The sequence below is a fragment of the Seriola dumerili genome, unplaced genomic scaffold (assembly GCF_002260705.1).
Source record: "Seriola dumerili isolate Sdu_G_001 unplaced genomic scaffold, Sdu_1.0 BDQW01001124.1, whole genome shotgun sequence".
NCBI classification, from domain to species: Eukaryota; Metazoa; Chordata; class Actinopteri; order Carangiformes; family Carangidae; genus Seriola; species Seriola dumerili.
In genome coordinates this window covers 3,372,249-3,395,575 of record NW_019175379.1, presented here as the reverse complement: position 1 = coordinate 3,395,575, position 23,327 = coordinate 3,372,249, and the positions used below count along the sequence as shown (strand labels likewise).

The 23,327-nt window shown below is 42.7% G+C and overlaps 1 protein-coding gene across 1 annotated transcript in view; it reads right to left on the bottom strand.

The window, feature by feature from the left end:
- drosha (drosha ribonuclease III) overlaps positions 1-23,327 on the bottom strand; it is an 80,813-nt gene that overhangs the window by 51,685 nt on the left and 5,801 nt on the right. The window contains exons 6-16 of the mRNA XM_022767215.1: positions 22,536-22,616; positions 20,970-21,056; positions 20,734-20,820; positions 18,619-18,690; positions 18,190-18,271; positions 17,577-17,651; positions 16,264-16,433; positions 13,765-13,889; positions 10,280-10,379; positions 5,398-5,505; positions 2,088-2,195 (exon numbers count right to left, since the gene is read on the bottom strand). Of these exons, the coding sequence (XP_022622936.1) occupies positions 2,088-2,195; positions 5,398-5,505; positions 10,280-10,379; positions 13,765-13,889; positions 16,264-16,433; positions 17,577-17,651; positions 18,190-18,271; positions 18,619-18,690; positions 20,734-20,820; positions 20,970-21,056; positions 22,536-22,616 (1,095 nt within the window). The remainder of the gene's footprint in view (positions 1-2,087; positions 2,196-5,397; positions 5,506-10,279; positions 10,380-13,764; positions 13,890-16,263; positions 16,434-17,576; positions 17,652-18,189; positions 18,272-18,618; positions 18,691-20,733; positions 20,821-20,969; positions 21,057-22,535; positions 22,617-23,327) is intronic.

Genomic DNA, 23,327 nt, shown 5'->3' with positions numbered 1-23,327 from the left:
TTAGCATTCCTTCTCTTGGCTAATGTTCATCATCCTTGGCTAGTCCTCGAAAGGAGGAACACACTCAAAAACACACTCCAGACAGACGGCAGCGAGCTACCATGTAAGGTAGAAGTGGGGTTCAGTGTCTTCACAAAGGAAACTTCAACATGTGGTGAGTAGGAGAGCATGCTATTGGACCACCAATTTGCAATTCGCGATCAACCCGCAATACCTCCTGAGTCCAAGCACCTGTGGCTTCCTACTTTGGAGAAGACATTGACTTGGAGTGACAAAGGTTTCCAACGGTGATTGGGATGTCATGGCAATAAAAAACCTCCCATCAGAGCACACTCTCATTAGCTAAATATATTACTTTTGTGTTACATTATGACTACCTCCACCACCAGCTTTGAAGTGCCTCTGGAAGAAGCATATTTAGCGATTTATTGGCAAAGTGGCTTTTCTGAACCACCGTTAAAGCTTTCCTCATCTGAAATAGACGCTCAAAGACAACTTTTCAGTGTAGTATTCCTTTAAAGCCCACACTGTGGCTTGAAAAAGTTTAAAACCACTCATACCTTATATACAACTACAGTTAAATGAATTCAAAGCACACAAAGCTTGTATCAAAATACAATTCCTTGTAATGCGATCAAAGAGCGGTACCAGATTCTCTCATGTTAGAAATGAACAGACTGCCAATGGAAAACATTCAACTCATTAAATGTGATCATCCCATTAGAGTGGAGGCAAATGGGAAGTGATGGCAGATCTGAAATGAGTTCTGACTCGGAGAAGGCTGTTTGAACAAGCACCATTGCACTCCTGCAGCCGTTCTGTCCAAACCTATCTGGGCAGAAAGTGTGTGTACTGTGGGACATTAGCCACTGATGTGTGTGTGCAGTAGATGAGGAAGGTGCTATAAGCCCAGCAATGATGGCTCCCTGCTTTGGCCATTTCAGTCCCGGTAGTGGTGAACTGCTGACAGCTCTGGCTTCATCCACACACACAAACACACATAGAGGGCTGTGTCATGGTATTAACACTTCTGTGGATATAATTGTGATGCAGACAGACCAGACGGGCAACACACACTGCAGAGGCTTATATGTGAGCTGTCATGATCACACTGATTGTTTTTGTTTTGTTTGTATTTTTTGGAATGAATGAAGGAATGAGAAAGAGGGAGGGATAAATCCATTAACTTCTCCCCAAGGGACCGAGATGTCAACCTCAAATGGGTGTCTCCTCAGTGAAAGGGCCACAGCTTGTCGGCTGCTGGCAGCGGGTCAGTGTTTCCTTTTTAGCATTCTTAATGACAGGTGGTCATTATACAAACGACAAAAAGGCCAATCGTTGATCGATATGTGCAAATCTCCACACAAACACACCCAGAGCACTGGGCAGTCATGCACACGACACACACACACACACACGACACACACACACACACACACACACACACACACACACACACACACACACACACACACACACACACACACACACACACACACACACACACACACACACACACACAGCCTTGAGCGAATCTTAATGCATCCTTTCCCTTTTTAACTATGTATAGGCTACAACACATTGATTTCTAATGTATCAGGTTATGACAGCTCTTCAATATTGCTGGAGGCAGCTGTGGGGCTTGCTCTGAGAGCATAGAGTTTGAGCCTGCAGACCTGACAAGGGAGAGCTGGCATTACAGAGGAGGCTGTTGTTGTCCTGACTACTGTCACTGCGACTCACAGCAGACCTGGGCTGCTCGTTGCAGAGATATGACTCAGGCCGGTGTGTGGGTTACCTTAGCTGACTTCTGAGGCCCTGTTTCCACCTGAACTATCCCTGCAGAGGTGGAATGGGCACAATAATGAGGCAAACGCTGCCTCCCTGGATCTCTGCACAAAATGTTTACCTTTTTTTTTTTTATCTGGCTATCTAACCAGCTGTACACTGCGCCCAGCCTAAAACAACCACAGGGATTTGCCTACCTGTTAGTTATCAACTATGGCAGCCTTTAAATAATGCAGCTTGGGCTGGGGCATGGAGTCTCATCACTTTGTAAGTAAGACATTGTCATGACTGTGCCTTACCTGAAGGAGGCAGCGCTCCTTGAAGACATAGCCAATGAGCTTATCCAGGTGCATCAGACACTGGTGGTACCGGATATGATGTGTGAGAACAGGCAGCATCATGGCATGCTGTGGAGGACAGAGAGAATCGGCAAAATGGGCAAGAGGGAGAAAACGAGGAAAAGAAATTGGAAAGGGACACAAACAGGAAGAGACAGAGAATCAGGATCATGCCTTATATTTAGGAGGAGTGGTGAGCGTGTGTTTTGAGAGAAAGTGTGATGAAGAGATTGTGAGAAAGAACGGGAGCGGGTTGATAGAGGGAACAGGGAGGGAGAAATCAATCAGCTAGTCATTATTTATTAAGTGGTGCTCTGCAACAGAGAGATGAAATAATCAAAAACCCAATCGCTGCACTGTGAGAGGGAATAACAGAGAGGAGGGAAATCCACATTTGGACAGGACAGTCAAATCAAAGCCCATTTCGACATGTTGACACACTTACATTCTGACAAACACTGACAGCCCCCTGTGACCCTCATATATTATATTAAAAGAAAAAGTTTGAGTGTAACAAAGTGAAAGGAAAGTGAAAAAGGGCAGGGAGAGGAGGAGCTGGTGGATGAGCTGTGAGTGAAGTGTGTTTGCGCATGTTCGCGAGGGAATGTGACACGGAAAGTGAGAATTAAAGCAAAAGAGAAAACAGCCAGTGGTCAGCAAATGAATCTGACAGTCAGAGAGCCAATCTACAGAATCATTACCAGTGACTTATCAAGTCAGCCAGTCAGAGTGGCTGAGAAACTGTAGCAAAGGCTGGTGTACACACATTAACCCCGTGCCACCACATGAGAGAGGAGGGAGCCATGCATGTTTTAATTAGTGCTACTGGGGAGGGTGAGCCCGAGGCCCGGCGGCTACAAGCGGTGCTGCCACATAGCCCTGGGGCCATCACAGGGGCTGTGGTGACACACTCCCTAGGCCTTGTTAAGCAGCCAATTAACAAAGCCAGGCCCTGGTCGTGTCTACAGCTCCTGACCTGTTCTGATGACTGCCTGAGTGACTGAGTATATATGTGTGTGGAAAGGAAGGGTGGGGGCTTGTTAGAGTTGATACTCCAGTAATTAAAAGGTGGGAAATTTCTAATTTACTGTCACAGATGACGTTTGGGCAGTTTGGACACCATCCAATTGGACCAGTGGCTTGAATTTTCTTTTCCCCAGGCTGAAATATTACAAGCATGAACTTTAAATTGCACTTGAACTAACAATATCATTATTTTATTAATTGGAATGCAGTAAAATGGTTATCCCAACTTGTTTTCCAGGATTAATCTCATCCATTTCTTTTTTATGTACTAAATGATAAAATTAACTGAACATCTTTTTGTTTAAAGGCTCATTTATTCTGATGTAGGCTATATCTTGTGCAATGGAGATGTCATTGTAAGGCTGAAAGCTTACAGTGCTCTACAGCAACTTATTTTAAGAGATTTTATGAGGCAATGCATATTCAGCAATGCCAAGTATTAAAGCAATTCAAGAGGTTTAATCTATTTCCTACCTACCTGCCATTAATACAAATTTGGATAGCGGCATTCCTCCTTGCTCTGGCTTAGTTATGTGATGTTTAAGTAGGTGGATTAATGTATATGGTAAGAGATGACAAATAAATTAATGCACCACACACTGTTGGGGTGAATAAAGACCCACCCACACTTATTTTCTCTGTGATATAAGAGAAAACAAGTTGCCTTTCCCTTGAAATGATTTGGACCAGTTGATAAGGACACACAAAGGCAGGAAAGCAAAGCGGGGGGGGCAGTGAATCAAAAGATAAACATGCAAATATAAAATTAAAAAAGAAAACATTGATGAATAAATAAATCCCATCAGTGGCTCAAATGTGTAGCCCGGTCCTTGACTGAGCCATTCAAGTGAAATAACCTTGGTGTAGCCGAGCCACGTCAGTAACGAGTGGGCTGATTTTGTTCCAAATAGCTCTCCTGCTTTTAGAATCAAGAAACTATAGGTCAGTTTTCCCGTTATCTCTCGTCTGTGTCACATGTTGTGCAGACTGTACCACTGCAATCCGAGGTGAAATTATTCATGAACCAATTAGTCGTAGCAGTACAGCTTGAAGCAAATATAATTGGGCAGCAATTATGGATTGGATCCTTCTTTGCTAGACCTCACTGGTCGGCTGGTCAAGAGAGGTCTGGTTTGCGAGGCTACAACTTTCTGTCATTCCTCTCCAACTTTGAGCACGAGTATCAGCTGTGGGCTATCTTTACTACACACAAGGGTAGGGGATGTGTTCAGAGGGAAAAGATGTGCAACGCTGATGCCAATTATTTTCAGAGTAACAGGCAGAAAATACTGGAACAGACAATAAATGAAAGAATTATAAAATAAAGAACACTAGTGCATTTCATTACATTCACAAATCCATGAACAAATGCAGCTCTGTATTTTTCAGTGGGCACAGCAGGGCGCTAACACATTCAGGGTTATGGCTCAACTCTCATTAGGGCTGCTCATACTAAACTTGCATGAACGCATGGAATGGTAAGCTGCATATGTTGTCCCGCTTCCCGAAGATCAAGATAACATACAGCGCACACCATGTGGATTTAGACCTGCATCCTGCTTTATTTTGCCTCTAACAACTGCTTGAAGGAGATAATGGTACATGTGCTCTTACCATAGTGAGCGGTGCTGGTGAAGTTGTATATAAATAAACTGTCAGGTCTCAGACATTACTTAATGAAGGGTATGGCTGCTGAGGCTCTGTGGGAGTCCACTTTCCTTACACAGATTTTGACACTTGAATGGAGAAGTGACGCAACGTGTGGAAAGATCAGAAGCCAAGTTTCTGACTGTGGCTGTGCAGCGAGCACTGGACTGTGTCTGTCTGAGTGGATTTACTTCTGTGTGCATGTATCTGTCCATTTAAAGGATAATTACTAAATGTTATAAATGTTTCTAGTTCTGGCCATCACTTTCAGAGATGTTATTGTATTCAATTAAAAATTAAAAGTGCGCTCACCCAGAATGTCACAAATAAACCCTCACTGCACAGGAAAACTGTATGTGGGAAATCAGTCTGTAAATTGTGACGGACCTGACAGACAATTTGGGTAATAATTTTACTGTCATGACTTTACCTGGCGAGTTCATTTGTGTGAGCGAGTCCATGTAACTCTCTGTCAAAATCTACACATCTATGAGCGTCTGAATGCATGCGTGCATTCACGTATTAGATCCATGAGTGTGTATTGCAGCAGGTATGCGTGTGCCGGTGTTTGTGCGTGCATACAGTGGATGGGTGTTACCTGACAGACGTCGGAGCGGATGCCAGTCTTCCAGAAGCCCTGACTGCTGAGCTCCACTGTCACCTCACGGCGCATAGTGTTCTTCTGACGGATCTTCTGAAGAGCTTCCTGCCAAACAACCAGCCAGTCAATTATTGATCCGCTGAAGCAAAGCCTACGGGGACAGCTCCCATCCTCAAAGCCCCACCCCGCCCTCACCCCTCCCTTCTTTCACTCCCGCTCCCCCTACAGATAGGTTGGCACATGCAATAAACTGAAACCTCCATGGCATGAGACACATACAGTATAGTGGTGGACAGTAGCAGCAGGGGAAGTGACAGCTCTGCTGGTCCTGGCTAATTGAGGCGCTGCAATAGGTCAGCATGGCTGTGGGCAGTGGTGGTGTTGGGTGTAGGAAGGTTGATGCTGAGGCTTCAGTCCCAGCCACCTAGAGCCATGGCACCTGCCTGCCCATTAAGATCAACTCACAACAGCATAGAGGAGGCTCCATCATCATCATCATCAGCGGCAGCAGCAGAAATCATTACAGAAACACACACACAGCATCATGTCAGCCCTATGGCAAATAACTGGAAATTCAGTAGAGGCGGATGAGTTTGAGACAAGAGGGTCCTACAAATAACAACCAAGACGGAAGACTTATTGACAGACTGCTCCTCCTAAATGTCTACGTGCGCGCATGTGTTTCATTCAACTGAGACGCAATCGACTCAGTCTGAGTTAGCCATGATCTGCCTAAAATGGAACGCCAGGAATTTTTGACTCGCAGAGAAAATAAGAACAACAAAGGCATGAATAAATAATGCCATCCTACTTTGAACTGTGCATCAAAGTGAACACGCTCGCCCACGCGCAACACATGCATGCGCAACCACACACAACAAATCTTTCCATGCACAGCCAGCCACTGTATATGGAAAGCAGTAATCACAGAGAACTGTGAATGATATGTAAATACTTTATTATGCTGGGATTCCTACAGGGTCAGGGAATGGACAGAAATACAAAAACTGAATAATTAAACAGAATGGGGGAGGTAGAGAAACCAACTTTCTGCTGGTCAAAGACACAAGTCACGGCACAGTTGACTTAGACCATCACATCCTCTTCTGAGAGGAGTGTTTGCGTTTTGGATCAGGTTGGGGTCAAACACCAAAGACACTGTCTGAAATTCAACGCCTGCAGACTGCAAGGGTACATCTGTTGCATGTGTGCTGCCTTTGCTTACTCGTGCTTTTGCAAGTTCATTTAGGGATTTTAGTTTATTCTCATCACATTTCTCACATCGTTTGAACAGTGCAAAGCTCGAAGATTAAAGCTACTGCACTTGTAGGTCGTCCAGGATAAGGATTTACAGGACATTTACAGAAAAATGTGCTGTACATATTCATGGTTTCCAGTGGATAAATGATGTTTTTGTTGACCCCCCCGACCTTCCCTCTTAGGCCAAAAAGTTGTTCGTTTAAGAGGGACGCATTTACATTTTTTTGGTATGGAGGTTGAACACACACCTTCCAAATGAATGCAATGTAATGTAAAAAATGTGCAAGATACAGACTGGTGACAAAGTGAATGAAAAACCTGAATAAATGAGTAGTGAAACATAATGAATGCAGATGCTTCCACACAGATGCCGTTGAAGAAGAGGAAAAGATCTAAGTGACTTTGATAGAGGGTTCATTGCCGGGGCACAAATGGCTGGTGTTTCAATAGCAACAGTGACTGAAGTGACGTATCCATTTAGCTCTATGAGAAAAAAAAAAAACGGCAGTAAAATAAGGTTTTTGTAATTGTAGTCAATGGCGCACATGTGATGACCGTGATGCTCATGCATTAGTGTGGTATGTAAGGAAAAAAGCAACTGATCCTCAGGTGACAGAGAGTCAACGCTGGATGTGATCAGACTGGACCAAGACACTTTATGTTGGTTTTTCCTTGTCACTCTGTATATATGTCTGCCTGTATATCATAATTTTATAGGTAACTTTCTATGAAATGAGTGCTTTCTTCATCGGAATAAAACCTCCTATTTCCTTTCTTGTACACCACAACAATCGAGACTCTTGAAGAGCAAATTGTCAATACGCTGTCCATTCTGTCCAACATACAATACTTACAAAAAACGTGTTTCATCGTTTGTTTGATTTTGCCAACTATGTTGATTTTCAAAAATGTCTTCCTTTTGCCGAACCTACAAGTGTTATCCTGATCTTTCTCTCTGTATCTTTCATAGTTTTTTTTCTAAAACTTAAGGACCAAATAAATAAAAGTTCTTATGAAGAGCCGCGTTTAAGTGCCAAAATCTCAAGATTGGGCCAAGGTAACGCTGCAGCAGGACAATGATCCTTATGAATACATCTCAATCGACACTGGGATAGACAGAGAAAAACAGTCTTAAGTTCTTGTGTGGCCCAGCTAAAGCCCAGACTGGAAACCAAAGGAAAATCTGTGGAATGAGATGAAGATAGCTTTTCAAAGATACTCCTCATACAGCTCGACCGAGCCCTGGCCAAATCTGCAAGGAGGAATCAGAGCAAATCCCCAAATCCACATATGCTGAGCTGATAGAGAAGACTCGGAGCTGAATTCACTGCCAAAGCACTGACTAGGGGCTGAATACTTATTCAAATTAGAGATAAGAGATAATAAAGTAACATACTTATGCATCTCATTTTCAGTAGTTACATTTTCACCTTCTCATTATAGGTTATACTGTCCAATATTTTAACTAAACCAATGAAAACTCAAAGATGATTTATGATGTAAAATCACAAAAAAAAAAGAAAAAAAAGAAAAAAAAAAAACCTTCAGAAAAAGTCTCTGATGGAGTTGAGTGTTTTCGGATTACAATATCAGTCTATTTGTATGTTTGAGGCCCAGTAAAGTCTTTGGCTGAGAGACTCAAAATCCATCTGGGCAACACACACAGGCAGCCTGCATGTCCCTCAATGCCACACCATCTCCACCCACACACACACACAACCTTCCATACTCTTAGCATGAGATCTGGAAATGGGCACAGAGGCGTGCACCCTGGTGTGAAGGCCAGTTCTTGCCAAGGTAGACACCTCTGGTCTTCCTGGAAGTATCAAAGAGGCAGCTGGAGGAGCGAAAGGTTGCTGTGAACACCTCTGACAGGATGACTCTTATGGGTAGCAAATGCCTATCAGAGGAACAGGTGTTTAGTCTTTCAGTGAAAGACCATTTACACAGGAAGCTTCAGTGTTCCCTCGGGCATTAGATAAGTAGCAATGCCACACTGCCACTGCAGTGAAGAGACACTGACATGGCTAATGTTTGTGGTGGAGCCTGATGGACCCAGTGTGTGAGTGTGCATGTGTTTGGGTTCAGTAATTGCTCCAGTGCAGGTTGACAGTGGGATTGTCAGGGCCTGTTAGCCGGAGAGAGCTTTGCCGAGCTACCTGGGAAACAAGCTAATTGAGCTCCGAGTTCTTGCTCATTATTGGTTCAGAGTGTATCAAACAGACCGAGGGAAGAGACTGGATCTGCAGCACACTCCAAGCCTCGGAGAGAGGAAAAGCTGTATCTACTGTGGAAAAGTTATAGCAGTCCCTGCAGGGGAGATACGGTGGGACAAAGCGCTTGTGCTCGGCTACTTCAGGCCACACACAGCACCTGTACCCTGTGATTCCCGGTGGCTACATGGTCATTACTTCACTAAACCTTTTCCTTTCTCAATCCCTAGAGGTGAATTTGACCTTCACACTCAACTCAGGAGAAGACTTACTGCCATCTTATGCTGAGCTGTACATTCATCTAAATTATGCATTAAAGGACAGGTTCGTACGTTGTTCTAAAACAGTAGTCAGGTGCCAAGATGATCCCTTGATTTGTCGAACTCAGACTGCTGAAGCCTCATATTACCTTTGTATTTTATTATCTAATGGCCAGTATGAGCAGGAGATAAAATCTGTTTCAGTGAACATATGTGAACCTGACCATTGTTTTAAGACAGACTTGAAAAATATGAACCAATCCTTTATTCACTTTAATAAAAGATGCTGTCCATTCTTCAACACCAAAATAAGAGCATTTACTGTATGTCTGGAGTAAAGACAGAAGGAAAGAGCAAGTGACATATTTCTGAGCCAAATCTGGACCACAAATGTAGAAATGGTGCTGGAGGAAAGAAAATGACGCAATTATAACAACAATAATTGCAACAGTTGTAAACTCTTCAGTTAAGGTTTAGTGAGTAATGACAAGACTGCTCATGTAGACAATGGAGATTCTGACTGTTATTCAAAGTAAGGCTGCAGTTAATGGTAAAACCATTTACTACATGGTTGAAGCAATTTCTTCAACATCAAATAACACATTACGTGAAAGGCAGCAGGTCTACACTTATAACATTATAACATATCTGGCTTACATGGTACTAATGTGCAAATCAACAGACCTGGATGCTATACTTAAATATTCCTCTGTTGTTGCAAAAAAACATTAAATGCGTGATAGTATGACTGTGGGTCTTCCATAAATGTATGAGTTAACTTTTGGCTGTCTCATATTTGTTTAGTGAAGCTGCATCCTTGTTAGTTTGAGGCAATAACTCTGACTACGAGCGGAGGATTCCAGATAAGCAGCATTTGAATCAGTGCGCACAGCAGGACTAATAGTAATGGTAATAGTTTTGTTTTTGAAATTAATGGCTGTGAATGTCTCATTTCTGCAGAGTGTGCTAGTGCTCCAGTGTTTCAACATAACCTTTCCTATCTGCAGGAAAAGGTTTAAATTGAAAGCGCACTGCGCTACATTCACACAAAAACAAATGCAAGCCACATGGCAATGTTAAAGTATGAGTCTGTCAGTAGAAACAAAAAAAAAATTATCAAAGTGTGTTTGTTTTCTTTCAACCCACCTCTCTCTGTGTCAGCTTCTGCTTGTCAATCTGCTTGACCTTGGGGCTGTTGGCCAGCAGGTGGCGTAGTTTCACATAGCTCTTCCACAGCTTCTGGTACCTGCCAAAAGTAAAGGAGGTGATGTCAGGCTGACAGGAGTCTATCTCGCCCTCACTCTCCGGCTTCGCAACAACACATCAATATTTCATCTGCGGCTTGGCTGATATTAAACATAATTTAACAGTTGCCTGCGGCCGTTATTGCATTAGCTGCTTGTGTGTGAGGGCAGTGGACACAGAAGATTCTCTGTGTTTCAGATGTCTGCCGTTTGAACTGTGAGCAGAGGTCCACGCACACACTGACTGGCGATTTGCAGTTTACCATTTTCTTGTCTGATAAAAAGATGTAAGTCATGAAACATTTGAGCAGCCTTGACATATGGCTCAAGAGCAATCTCACAACCTCCTCATTCTCATTTTCTATAAAACCCCATTGTCTTTGCTCTCATTTGCATCTGAAAAGAGGCAGGGAGTTATCGGCAAGGTGACATGTAGCCACCGTACTAACCACCTCCCCCCTCTCTCCCCCTCTCCTCCCCCTTCTCTCTTTTCAATCAGACCTCCTGATTGATGCACTGAGGGCCGGGTGTGACCGTTCTGCTCCCATTCAGGAGACTTTCTCCTCATTTACCCAGAGTTATTCAATTATGATTGGTGGGATGGAGAGGTAAGGTGGTGGGGTTTGGGGGATAGGATGGTGCATTGACAGAGAGAAAGGGAGAGAGGCATAAAGAGAGGGAAGGAGAGAGAGACGAGGAAGGGAAGAAGAGGAGGGAGGTGGGGGTGTACTGTGGAATAGAAGAATTATAGAGCTTTAATAGTGGGGACTTCATTAGAGACTGAGACGAGGGAATGAGACGGCTTTACCGCCCCGATTATCAGCTCACCACCACCTCCGCACTGAAGCAGCCTGAGCAGACGAGAGACAGAGAGAGGAAGAAAGAGAAAGCGAGACAGAGAGAGAGAGGGAGAGTGAGAAAGTCTATGCAGCCTGGGAGGCCCCCTCGTCCCCAATCCGCTCCAATGACCTTTCCACAGATCCGCTGTGTGCTCTCGGGGTAGCACTGCCGCGGCTCTCGCCACTCCCTGCACATGCTTTCATTAGCATATGCTGCCTCTTCCTCTCTCTTCACCCCCACTTCTTCTGTTTTCCAGTCTCTAACCCTTTTCAGATACAGCATCTGTAACATCGCTGCCTTCATCTATCTGCTCAAGTAAGCAGAATAGGTCCCTGTTACCTAAATATTCAGTAATAGCTCTGTTCTAATGTAAAAGGACCATTGAAGACGTGAGGGAGGGAGCTCACAAGGTCAGTTGGAAAATCAAGGTAACAAGTGACGGATTTTAAAAATGATTTTGCAGTTGAATGAGTATTTTTATCCACTATCATGAAGACAAGGGATACTAACCCCTGCTTTTTTACTAATCAAACCTGTAGTGATCCCAAAATAAATCTTCTCATTAATATCACGTTTTAGATATACTAGAATATATAATCTATAATCATATAATCAATAATCTGAGAGTGCCAGAGCATAGTTAAAACTGACAAGATGTGAGGCTGTGATTAATTCATTAATGTTATTAAAGACAGAACTGGCCTCGAATTTAATAACTTTCTGCAATTATTTACCTTTATGCTGCTGCAGCCTAGACATTAACACCACCCATTGAAAACTGCACCTTTAAAAGCCTACTGCTACTGCCCACATCAACTCAAAGATGGCCAGCAGCGGGAAGCGTGGAAGCTGAGAATGGTTCAGCTTTTTCACAGACAGACTCAGTCAGGAGAGACAACCTTGCAACAGCCAGTCGGTTTCATTTAGCTTTCATCATGAAACTGAAGCAGACTTGTTTTGTAATAGTGGTCAGAAAGGTTCAAATACTTTACAATAACTTTAACAAGCTAGCAAGTCTTAGATAAGAAAAATTACGTATGGAAACACAGCGTTCAGGAAATGAACTACTTCACTGTGCGGAGGTAGAGTGGCAATGTCAGGAAAAAAAAATGGCCCACTAAGAAGAGAGTATAAATTACATGCTCAACTTCAGGCTTGTGAGAGAAGAGAGAGACTTTGGCACTCTGAATCCATACAGTCTGTTTTATTGAGGTGTAAATTCAAACTTGAGCCAGGTTGGTGGTGTTGCAGGAATGTTACTTGATCCGACCCAGTGAGACTGCAATCATGACTTTCACAGAAAAGAGACTGTGGCTTATTGAATGAGCCCGACATGTAAAACTGACAGCACATTCACATGCATGTCTGAAAGGGGATTTTATCCTCTTGTCTCAACCTGCTCTGTCTTAAATTCCCTGGTATTTTGTTTTCACATCTCTGCATGCCTTTCATATCCTTCCCCCTCCCTCCATTATGTTTCTCTCATGTTTCATCCCTCTTTCGCTGAAGAAGACAACACAGCTTCTTCAGTCTCCTGAGTTAATATATGCTGCTGCTGTGTCCAAGGCTCCCTCTCTGTGGCATTGCTGCCGCAATCAACACCGACTCCTGCCCTCGCTACACGCATCATTAGCAGTGGTAGGAAATCCTTTCCACTGGTCTCTTACTACTCGTGTCTGCATCAGCTAATGATGTCCCAGTCCATCCATAAATTTGTCGTTGTCTGCCACTTTGAGAAGTTTGACATGGCAGCAGGGTGCGCAGGGATGAAAGAGCTCAGCGGACAGACAGCTAAAATGTAGCAGCAGGGGAGAGGGGACATTAGTCAGAGGGAGGAAGCAAACTAGTTCAGCCTAAATGGATCTCCTACTGATCACCCTCTTGCTTGCGTCTTCATAATCACCATCTTCCTACAGCACCTCCTCCCGACTGTTGTGATTGAGACCAAATATTTGACTTAAAAAGAAATCCACAGGTTTAAATTTAGAATAAGAGCACAGAAACCAAGTTGTGTGCTGACTTTTGATTGGTGCTTGGCGTGGTGTTGTCGCATCTCTCTGAACACCTCAGAGACCGCAGCTCAGATGATCTAATACACTGCTTTTGTTAATTATGCAGCAACAGAGTACAGTATTCCCTACTGCAGCCCTGTGGCGTGTGTGTGTGGCATTACTATTCACGAGACATAAACTGCAGCAGCTCCCATGGTGGAGGCACCCAGCGGAAACCTGGGACCCGTGACGACGCATGTGAAAATGTCATGCCATTCGTTTTCTCATCCTTCTATTCCCCTTTCCATCTATCCGTCTATCTCCCCACCTCTTCGACATACGCCATTCTCGTCCTCCTCTAGGTATGACACGAAGGACTGTGCCATCAATGTCCTGCGAGAGCAGTGGTGAATAAGGAGTAGAGGGAACGAGGGAGACGGTACACAGCAGGTGGAAGCTATATAGGGAGAGCTCTATACTCGGATGGCTGGTCGACATTTATGTGTGTGTGTGTGTGTGTTTGTGTGTGTGTGTGTGTGTGTGTGTGTGATCTTACTGAGGATCTCCGGCGTAGCTGAGCTGAGCCGGACGGATCCCGAAATGAACGATGATGGGGAAGGTGATGACATCGGGGTTGAACTGCTCCCTGTCCAGTTGGTCGATACGCACTGAGCTGGGTTTCTGGGGAAAAGGAAGTCAGTACAGCGAGTCATGTTACAGTATAAACACATTCATCTAGCTACAAGGCAGTCGTCATTCAATCATCTGCTACCAATATGTGAAATAAAAAATAATCCACGCCAGGAGGGTTGTCTGTCACAGCAATGTAATGAGATGAGGTCCAGATTCGGCTTGTAGCGAGTGCACAACAATGATAAAGTGATGTCAGGGATGGGCATGCTAACTTCTGACGCTCTTATCAGGGAGGAGATTGACATGCAACATGTCCTCAGCTGACTCCCAAATCACAGTTAGCCTGACAGGCATTTTGCGAGATCAGAGGAAGGGGCTGTAGCATAAGGCGCGATGAGCTGCGCGGCAGATGGCTCAAGGCTCGGGCTCACCTTGACATTAGCCGTGCTTGCTCGTCACAGCCTGCATACAAACTCTGATTTGAGAGCAAGAGGTCACCAGCCAACTTTGATTCTGCCTCTACAGCGACATAATCAGGTTAGATTGGCTTGATGGAGGGCTTGATGATTGCACTGTTTACAATCCTGACACAACTACGCTGTAAATGCTAATTTATATATACTAGGCCATTTAACGCCTACTGATGCTTTACAGGTGCTTTAATGTGCTATAGCTAATTGAAGGTCAGTGACATTTGTGCCCTCTTTTGTGGACCATGCCATTGTGCGATATTATAACTTGAGCATGCCATGTCTGATTGGCATCGGGCACTTTAATTTGGAGTAGTATGTGACCTTGGGACACCAGGTGAGATTTCGACAAAATGAGAGCGCCACCTTGCTCTGAGAGGACATTCTAGTGATTAATGAGCATGTTTCTGAAATCTATACCTCCAAGAACATATTTTCTTTCTTGGCCAGATTTGAGGGTTCTGATCACTGTCGGTCAGCTCAAAAATAATTGCGCAATCAAAGAAAAGTGAATCTGAAACTATTTTGTTAATCAATTAATCATTTAAGTTACTTACCAAGCAAAAATGACTGGTTCTCACTTCAACTTCAATTGTGAGACTTTTCTCTGCTGAACAACATCTTTGGATTTTGGACTATTGGTCGGATAAAACAATGTTTTAAATGTCCCCTTGAGTTTTAGGAGATTGTGATTAGAGCTGCCCCCAAGTCAGGATTTTCAGGGTCGACTCAACTGACTCGACTAACAGATACAGTCCCCTGCACATGTCGTGTTAGTTCAGCTCAACCCCTGTACATGACTCTCATGTTATACCTAGAAACTCATGTTTTAATGTCTTTGTTCGTCATGTGTGATGTCAAAATATCAGGTTTCCACACAAGCAGAGAAAGTAAAAGTCGGCATCTTGGTTATAGTTATAGTTTGGAAATCGTACTTCACCCGGAGTGTTTCTCCTGCTGGGCTTCTGACAACGCTGTCAGCTGGACACCGGAGCTCGGAGTATTGTAGCAGCCAACAGAAACAAGTTGCGCTGCCCTGCCCTGCCTCACACTGTCCGGCACTGTGCTCCCCTCTGTTTCCATCACCCGTCTTCAGTAAGTTTAAGATAAGACTTGGTTTGTGAAGTTTACATCATGCCACTCTGTTACTCCTGCATTGCTCCGTGTCCTGTGAGGACAGCCCTGCTAATGATGGGTATTTCTACAATATTTTTTTTTACAGTTTGCTGTCTAAATGGGTTAACTGACAGTAATTTGACATAAAACCTAAAGCAACACTTTTTTTAAGAAGACTTTATGACAATTCTCCTTGTTTCTAAATGGAATGAAATAGTACTAAAATAAGCACTTAACCAACAAGCAACAAACCACCAAACTCACTATAAGAAATCCTGAGAGTGACAGTGAAGATGACTAATGTTGACCATCTCCACAGATAGTTCTATTTTCGCCAAACAGAGTAAGTCTCTATATATGACCTTTTTAATAGACTTTGTTTGACTGGCAGAGCAATCTTAAACTTGAGTCTACAGATGGAAGACTATTATACACCCACCTATCTGGAGAACCTGACAGCAACAATTCAGTCCTGCCAGGAGGGCCAGTTGACTCAATAACTCACCCACGACAAAGGTTACACAATCGTATTCACTGTTCATATGCAACCTTTTAGCTAGCAATGACATCTTCACCTTTACCCAAACACAATTACTCCACATTCTTTAAAATATGGGCCAGACAAGAAGGTTAACCAACTTCACTGTGACATAAAAGCTTCGGCCCTACTAGTGTTGATGACAGCAAACGCCCTTGGGGATAATAGGTGAGATTGCTCATGTCACAGGCTAACACGAACAGCCTTATTCCTGCAGTGTCGGGGTTGGGGGCGACAAATGCCCTTGAAACGGCGGACAAGGCCACCTCCTGTCGTAACAGAGAAGCTGAGGCCTCACCATGCCCGGGTTGGTGACGATCATGCCCTTGCACTCCTCCGCGTATTTCTGCCATTCCAGCTCCTCCCACTGCAGCATGTCTGCAATCTCCTCCTCGGGGACCAGGGGCTTGCTGCTGCGCAGCAGGTAGAGCAGCACCTGATGCATGGACAGCACCTCCTTCCCGCCATCTAAGACATAAATATTTATCAACATGAATACACAGTTAATTGAAAAAAATGCAAAAATCTCAGTCTTCATAGCTGCAGTTTGTGGAATTAAACAAGCTTTGACTTTTTCCTCGAGGGAAAACGTTTCTGAGCTGCCATACAATGCATTCTTTCATTGTTCAAAATCCTTGGCCCAAAATCAGCGTTCATGTTGGAGAAAGTCTTTGTGTTTATACAAGCATCTCACCCTGCCTCACCTCTGCCAACTCGCAGTTTTTGAGCCAATATTACATACTGTGAAAATGTCCCCATGCATCACAATTGTATTGTTCAGGAAACGCACAGGTGAACACAGGCACTGATGAAAGGTCAGATGCCATACAATACGTGAAGGCACATAATGACGTGCACATGGAATAACATTCAAATCAGTATTACAAAATCAAGAGTGAGTAGACAGTCATATACAAGTGCATATGCGGTGAAATAAAGCCAAGCGCACAAATGCAATCTACCAGGTCAAAGAGAGTCCGTTTAATAGACACTCATGCAAAATTGATTGACCTCCATTTACGAGTGTTCAAATGGACAGGCACACAAAAATCCACTGACCTCCCAGTTCTGGAAATGCATTAAGACAAAAACAAATGCACACACACTCTCTCCCTGCAACTTTCAAACACAACATCAATCACGCTCTCACTGTAACTCCCCGTCTCCTCTCCCTTTCTCTTTACAGATCACATCAGAAACATCAGTTTGGATTGTTTTTCTTTTTTCTTTTGTAAAAGAGGCAGATAAGTGTTTGTATCAAACTAAATTGGGAAAGCTAGGATAGAAATTGTTTTTTGATGGAAAGAAGGTAGGCGGCACGGTTGTCATAACAAACTCTGTGGCAATATCATAGTGCACCAGCACCATCATGTGTATCAAAGATGAATATCATGCAGCTACACAGCAGCTCAGGCTCTGTAAGTGAACCTCTAGAACCTGCCACATATATCAACATCAGCTGCAGAAATGTTGGGAGTAGACATTCCTGGAGACATGCATCCTTCTTCTAGCTTGTGTTAACGGGAGAACTGTGATACCACTGACCACCAGAGGGAGACAAAGAGCAGAGCAAAGCAGTTGAGGCTCGGTGCAGGTTGTTAAGAGTCTTACCAGGTAAGAATCGGACAAAACGGGGCATGAAATGAAACCGCTGGCATCCGGAGGCCTCGTTGTCAAACTCAGGACCTGAACGAAGGAGCACATTTCTTTTCACTTTTTTTGCTGTTTGTTTGGACAGGGCAACTTTTCACAATAAAAACATGCTTTTCACACAAGTTAAAGATTAGGAGTGTAAAGGTATGGCTGAAATGACAATCACAATCATGTTGCTTGACAATTTCATCATTTCATTAATTTGTTTTAAAATTTAATCAGATCTTTCTGTGAACAAACACGAATCATTGTGTTGTTATTGTCCATGGTAAAAAAAAAAAAAAAAAATCATTCAAACATTCACAGTATAGGTTGGAAAAAGTGTGTGAACCCCTACAGAATGACTTCAAACAAAGACATAAAAAGAGAGAAAAGGGATCCCATAGGCTCAACCGGAGGCATATTTCCCCATCTCTGGAACATACAACTTGCAATTTGCAACATGAGATCATTTCCACTCCTATACTTCACCATAAACTATCACTATCAACACATTTCATAGGTGCAACCCATGCATGAGCTTGAGAAAGGTAATTTCCGGTTAAACTGGCCATTCTTTTGAGATTCCTACCTGTCAGGTTCCAATCATAGAGCTCAAGCATGTCCTGGAACAAGTAGGAGGCAAACAGCTCCAGGCCTCGCACACAGTAGTTCTGGACACAGGAGAGAGACGGTGTTTGATAGCAGCATTTTGTGAGCATACAGTGCGAGCAGACTCAAAAAAAAAGCAGGAGTGCATTAATGCAGATATGACTGATAAGCAAATCCAGTTCTCTAACTTTATCACATAAGCCACCTTATCGATGTAATCAACTTCAGCAGGTTAAAAAGATTCTCCTTTCCCTCTTCTAAAAGGATTAGCACCTTAGCTCACCCGGGCACCGAGGTGTGAGGGTTACGTGTGGCTCAGCTGTGCTCAGACTCAGCCGTTTGAGATAAAAACAAAAGGGGTGAGAAAGGGGAGAGAAAGAGCTGAGAGATAAAGTGGGTTTTTACTGACCTCCGGTGTCATCTCCTCTATGAAGTGAATGGTGTAATCTATGTTGAAGCGGATCACACGGCACAATGGAATCTGTGATGATGAAAGGAACAGAGTACGGGCAGAAGAAAGGAAGGGCCGACTCATTACCATGGCGTTAGGCAGAGGTTACAGCTTTTCAAGGAAACTCATTAAAATCTCATCTCTGCTGTGCAGCTTGCCCAAAATGGCGCTCACAACCACCTGCATGTAAAGAAAAAAGTATGGACGCTCAAGAAATCCCACTCTAACTCATTGACGTGTGTACAAACATGCACAGATATTGGTCAATTTAAAAACCAGGACATGTGCAAACACTCAAGTCACACAAATCATATGCCTCCACACACACAGGCAGTGCACCTGACTCTTGAAAATTAAGTAACTCAAATCTCGCTAAATAGATAAGCCTGCTCTTCTGTGTTTAATCTCCCTAGTTACACGGTCTTTGTTGCCAGAGCGCAGGGGTCCATTTTAAGAGATTAACCTGGGAGTCACAGTCATTCTTGCCCAACCCGGCGGCTAACTAGCAGGGGGGCTAATATCACCACGCTCCGAGGTTCCTAATCCCCACACTGCCACGAAGCGTTTACCCCAGCTTTTAACAAGGGCTGCTTAAATTATCCAGTTCAAATCATGCCTAATCCTCAGGGCTCTTTTTAAGCTGGAAGGATATTGACCAAGTAGTTTATTATTCAAACATGCAGGAAAAACACACACACGCGTGGCCACTGATTTGGTTTGGTTGTCTCCTCTCAAATTCTCTTTTCCTTTAAACCTCCTCCTTCTGAAAAAAAAAAAAAAAAAAAAAAAAAAAAAAAAAGAATAGTTGAGCGCACAGCTCGTATGTCTACAGAAAGAGAGGGTCCTTTTAAGTCACGACCTCTCTAATGTTTGACAACCACTGATGGGCCTTCAAACGTGAGGGAGAGGAATCTGCGACAAGGTCAGCACAGCAAGAGAGGAGCACTTTGTCCAAGCAACAAAGAAGCAGACCCGAAGCCTAAAGCCGATTTGAAGTTATTTTTGAGGAGAGCGGAGTTTAAGGAGGAGGGGATTTTTCACTCAAACTCTGACCTAAATTATATGTGTTGCCTTAACAGACGTGTAGAAGGAGGAATGGTATCACATGTGTCCAGTGCAGAGCTGACTGAGCAGCAGTTGGCCTGCATGTAGAGAGGGTTAATAAAACTGATCATGGACCTGGCTGCTTTACACAGCAGAGTTTCATGCAGGCAGGCTCACACATCAGAGAGGAGAGAGAATAGAGTTCACAGTAGACATGGGAGGAATAGCAGGACTGGCCTGTACAACTGAAACTAATAAGAAATATTGTTAAAAATATTTTAATATTTGATGATAGTTTGATGATATCAAATATTTCTCTCTTTTATTCTGGTTGTTTTGAATTAACAAGGGATCTGACACCCTGCTCACTTTACTCATGATGAATGAATCTTATGACACAGGACAAACATCAGAGAAATCTGACAATCAAGTGAAATTACATCGAATCAAAATGAAGGTCTGTCAACCATCACGCCCTAGCTAAATACATTGAACTGGGTGGCTTTCTGGTTCCTTCTCAGGCCTGTGCAGCTATCAATGAGAATTACTGTTGTGTAGGAGCTATGTAAATGGTTTTAACTGTTACTGTTACTGAATATTGTAAAACATGATTTCATCATTAGGACATGATTTTCCTGAAGGTTGATGAACAACAAATGCCTCCATGACTTAGCAAATTTTTTTTTTATTTGTCCTCATCATTTCTATTAGATTAACTTTAGTTGTTCAGGTCTTAAGTGAAATGATGTACACTTGTTTTATGTATAACACACATTCTGTTGGAATATGAAATGGCACCTTGATGCGTTGGGGTTTTTTTAAGCTTATGGAAAAGCTGTAAGCAACCTTGTAAACTTTTTGGATTCGTCTTGACACTCGCAAATAAAATACAAAATGTAAAAAAATACAGGCATGGCTGAGAAAAACGAGTGCACAGTGACACCCACTTACTGTCAAAAATCTGAAACTATTGTGGTGTAATATTCATGGCTGGTCACCTACACTGCTAAGAACTCAAAGCAGGCTTACATTAGTGAGAGGTGTGTGGGAGAAGAGAGAGAAGCCTTCGAACAGGTACTCATGGTCATCGTACTCGATCACAGTCGGCCTGTCAGTCTGAAACGGAAAACAGTTGGTCACACACTGGAACAACAGACTGCAGCTGAATGAATGTCATGATATAAACAGTGAGTACTGCCATAAAACATACAACAACAATAACTTCTTTCATTTTAGGGTCTTGACCAAAAAAGACAAATTCATACCAGGAAGTTAGTTGGAGGAGAGACAGTGATCCTGTAGTGGAACAGTTTTCCTGCATTGTTGTTCATTGGACGGCACTGTTTCACAGACTGAGAGAGAGACACACAAACTCAGTCGGTGACACACAGCTTATACTCCTTAACAGTAAATTTAGCACATCATATACATACGCTTTGTTCTGACACCAAACTGGAGCCAATTATGACATAGGGAGATATAAATTATGATTGACAACTCTCTTTCTGTCAAACTGTTGTATGGCTGCAACTAATGACTATTTTTATTTTCAATTAATTTGCCAAGTCCCTTCTCGATTAATAGATGGTTGATGAAAAAACAGCAAAGTGAAAAACATCCTTCGCATTTTGTCTGACCAACATCCCAAAACCCAAAGATATTCAGTTTGCAATGATATAAAATTGATGAAGAAAGCAAAACTTCCCAATTAAGAGGCTGGGACCAAGAAATATTTCATATTTCTGCCTGAGAAAGTCCCTAAAAGATTTATCATCAGAAAAGTTGCTGATTCATCTTCTGTTGATTGATTCGTCTTAGGATTTCTACCACTAATCAGTTTGTTGATTTGACTTTAAAAATACCACTTTCTTACCTCTGCAAATGAATGCATTTACGCTGAGGGATTTTGTAGTAGAAGTATAGAAGTTAATGAGGAGCAAAACATATTTATTAAAATTATTGTGAAATTACTGTGAAGACAGAGATGTGACAAACACATCCCAGTGATGCCTGATGTACATCCTTTAATGAGTACAGCCATACTGCCCATTAAAAAACAATTAATTGACTAATAATTACCCGGTCAACCAAGAACGTAACGAGCAATTAGTCAACTACTCGACTAACAAGGGAGCAAGCCCTGTTCATTTTCAAAGCCAAATAGATTTTTAAGACATGATTTGACCTTCAAGTAAAACGTGATCGTAAAAAGGGCTGATGGGTAGAAATCTACAGCACTACAGCATGGAGGCTGATGTTAATTTACCTCCATGGGAAATACTTTGCCATAGGTTACAAAACTCATTACGTAATCCATGACCTTCATTGGACACTACTAGCAAACAAAAGGAAAATTGACTTCATCTCCTCCTTAACCAGCCTCCTTTTCACCTTAAATGTAAACGGTTTAATGAATGCAAAACAGAAGTAATATAACCAGGGTAATAAAACAGCTTTGAGGTTTGTTATTCTTTGTTGTCTTTGTTGCTGATATGTGTTACACTGGGCAGCTCAAGATGCATCTATGTGGGAGTTTTTGTTCCAAAACACAGTCAGACAAGAAAATGAGTCATGAAAACAAGAAATCTCAGCAGGTGGCAAAAGAATCGATGAATCACTGGTATAGACCAACTCCCCTGCCAAATTCTTACAGATGTAATATCATCATTTGGCTCTTTGGGATGATAAACTCTTACTTACTGTCCCTCTAATACAATAGAAAATGGCCTCTGTATAGAGAATACATTTAGGCTGACTAGAATAATGTCCTTGCCCCTGTGTGGCACAACTTCAAGGTTATGAAAGGGTGATTTATTCACAGCGTGTCATACCTCCTCCCCCGGGTAGATGCTGTGGCGGATCCCTGTACGTCTGGCCTTGGCACTGCACTTGCACAAGGGACCATCATTCATCTGGACAGGAAGAAAATACGTAAATCAGACAACTGCTCCACTTGCCATGTATAACACAGGAGCCGCTGAACATTTTACATCGCTAAACTGCATACTCCTGACCTTTACTTCTTCACTGGAGTTTCCAGTTCTAAGTTTGCCTTTATGATAGTCTCACAGCAATGTGAAGGCAAACTCTGACAAAAAGGTGTCAACTCTTCAATAACACAACACATCAACAAAAAATGACAAATTGCTGGATTATGACTACATTTTAAATTGTATTGACTTCATGCATTTTCCAAGCATTTCAACAGTTGGAAAATAAATTCATTTAAATGTAAAACATACTCTTTGGACATTTTCAAATTGCTTAGTTAAATATCAGACCTCAGATCAGATCAGATCTCATCTGCTGAAAAAACAGTTCGTAAAATGATTTCAAAAGCTCCCAGAGACCTGAACTTCGTGTTCACAATCCAGTACTGTGGGAAATGCATTTAATATTTGACATAGTGTTATATCAGGATGTGTATCTACATTATAGTCACACTGGCACCAACATCCCGAGGCACTGTCCTGCTATACTGAGACAGAGGTGCATCCTTCCATTACCTCCGGAACAGTCTTTTTTTCCCACTTTGTGCCTGTTTTGAACCTGAATGAGGTCAAAGCTTAGATTCTTTCATCTCAGTTTTCTACTAAATTTATTTATGTTAATTAATTATGTCA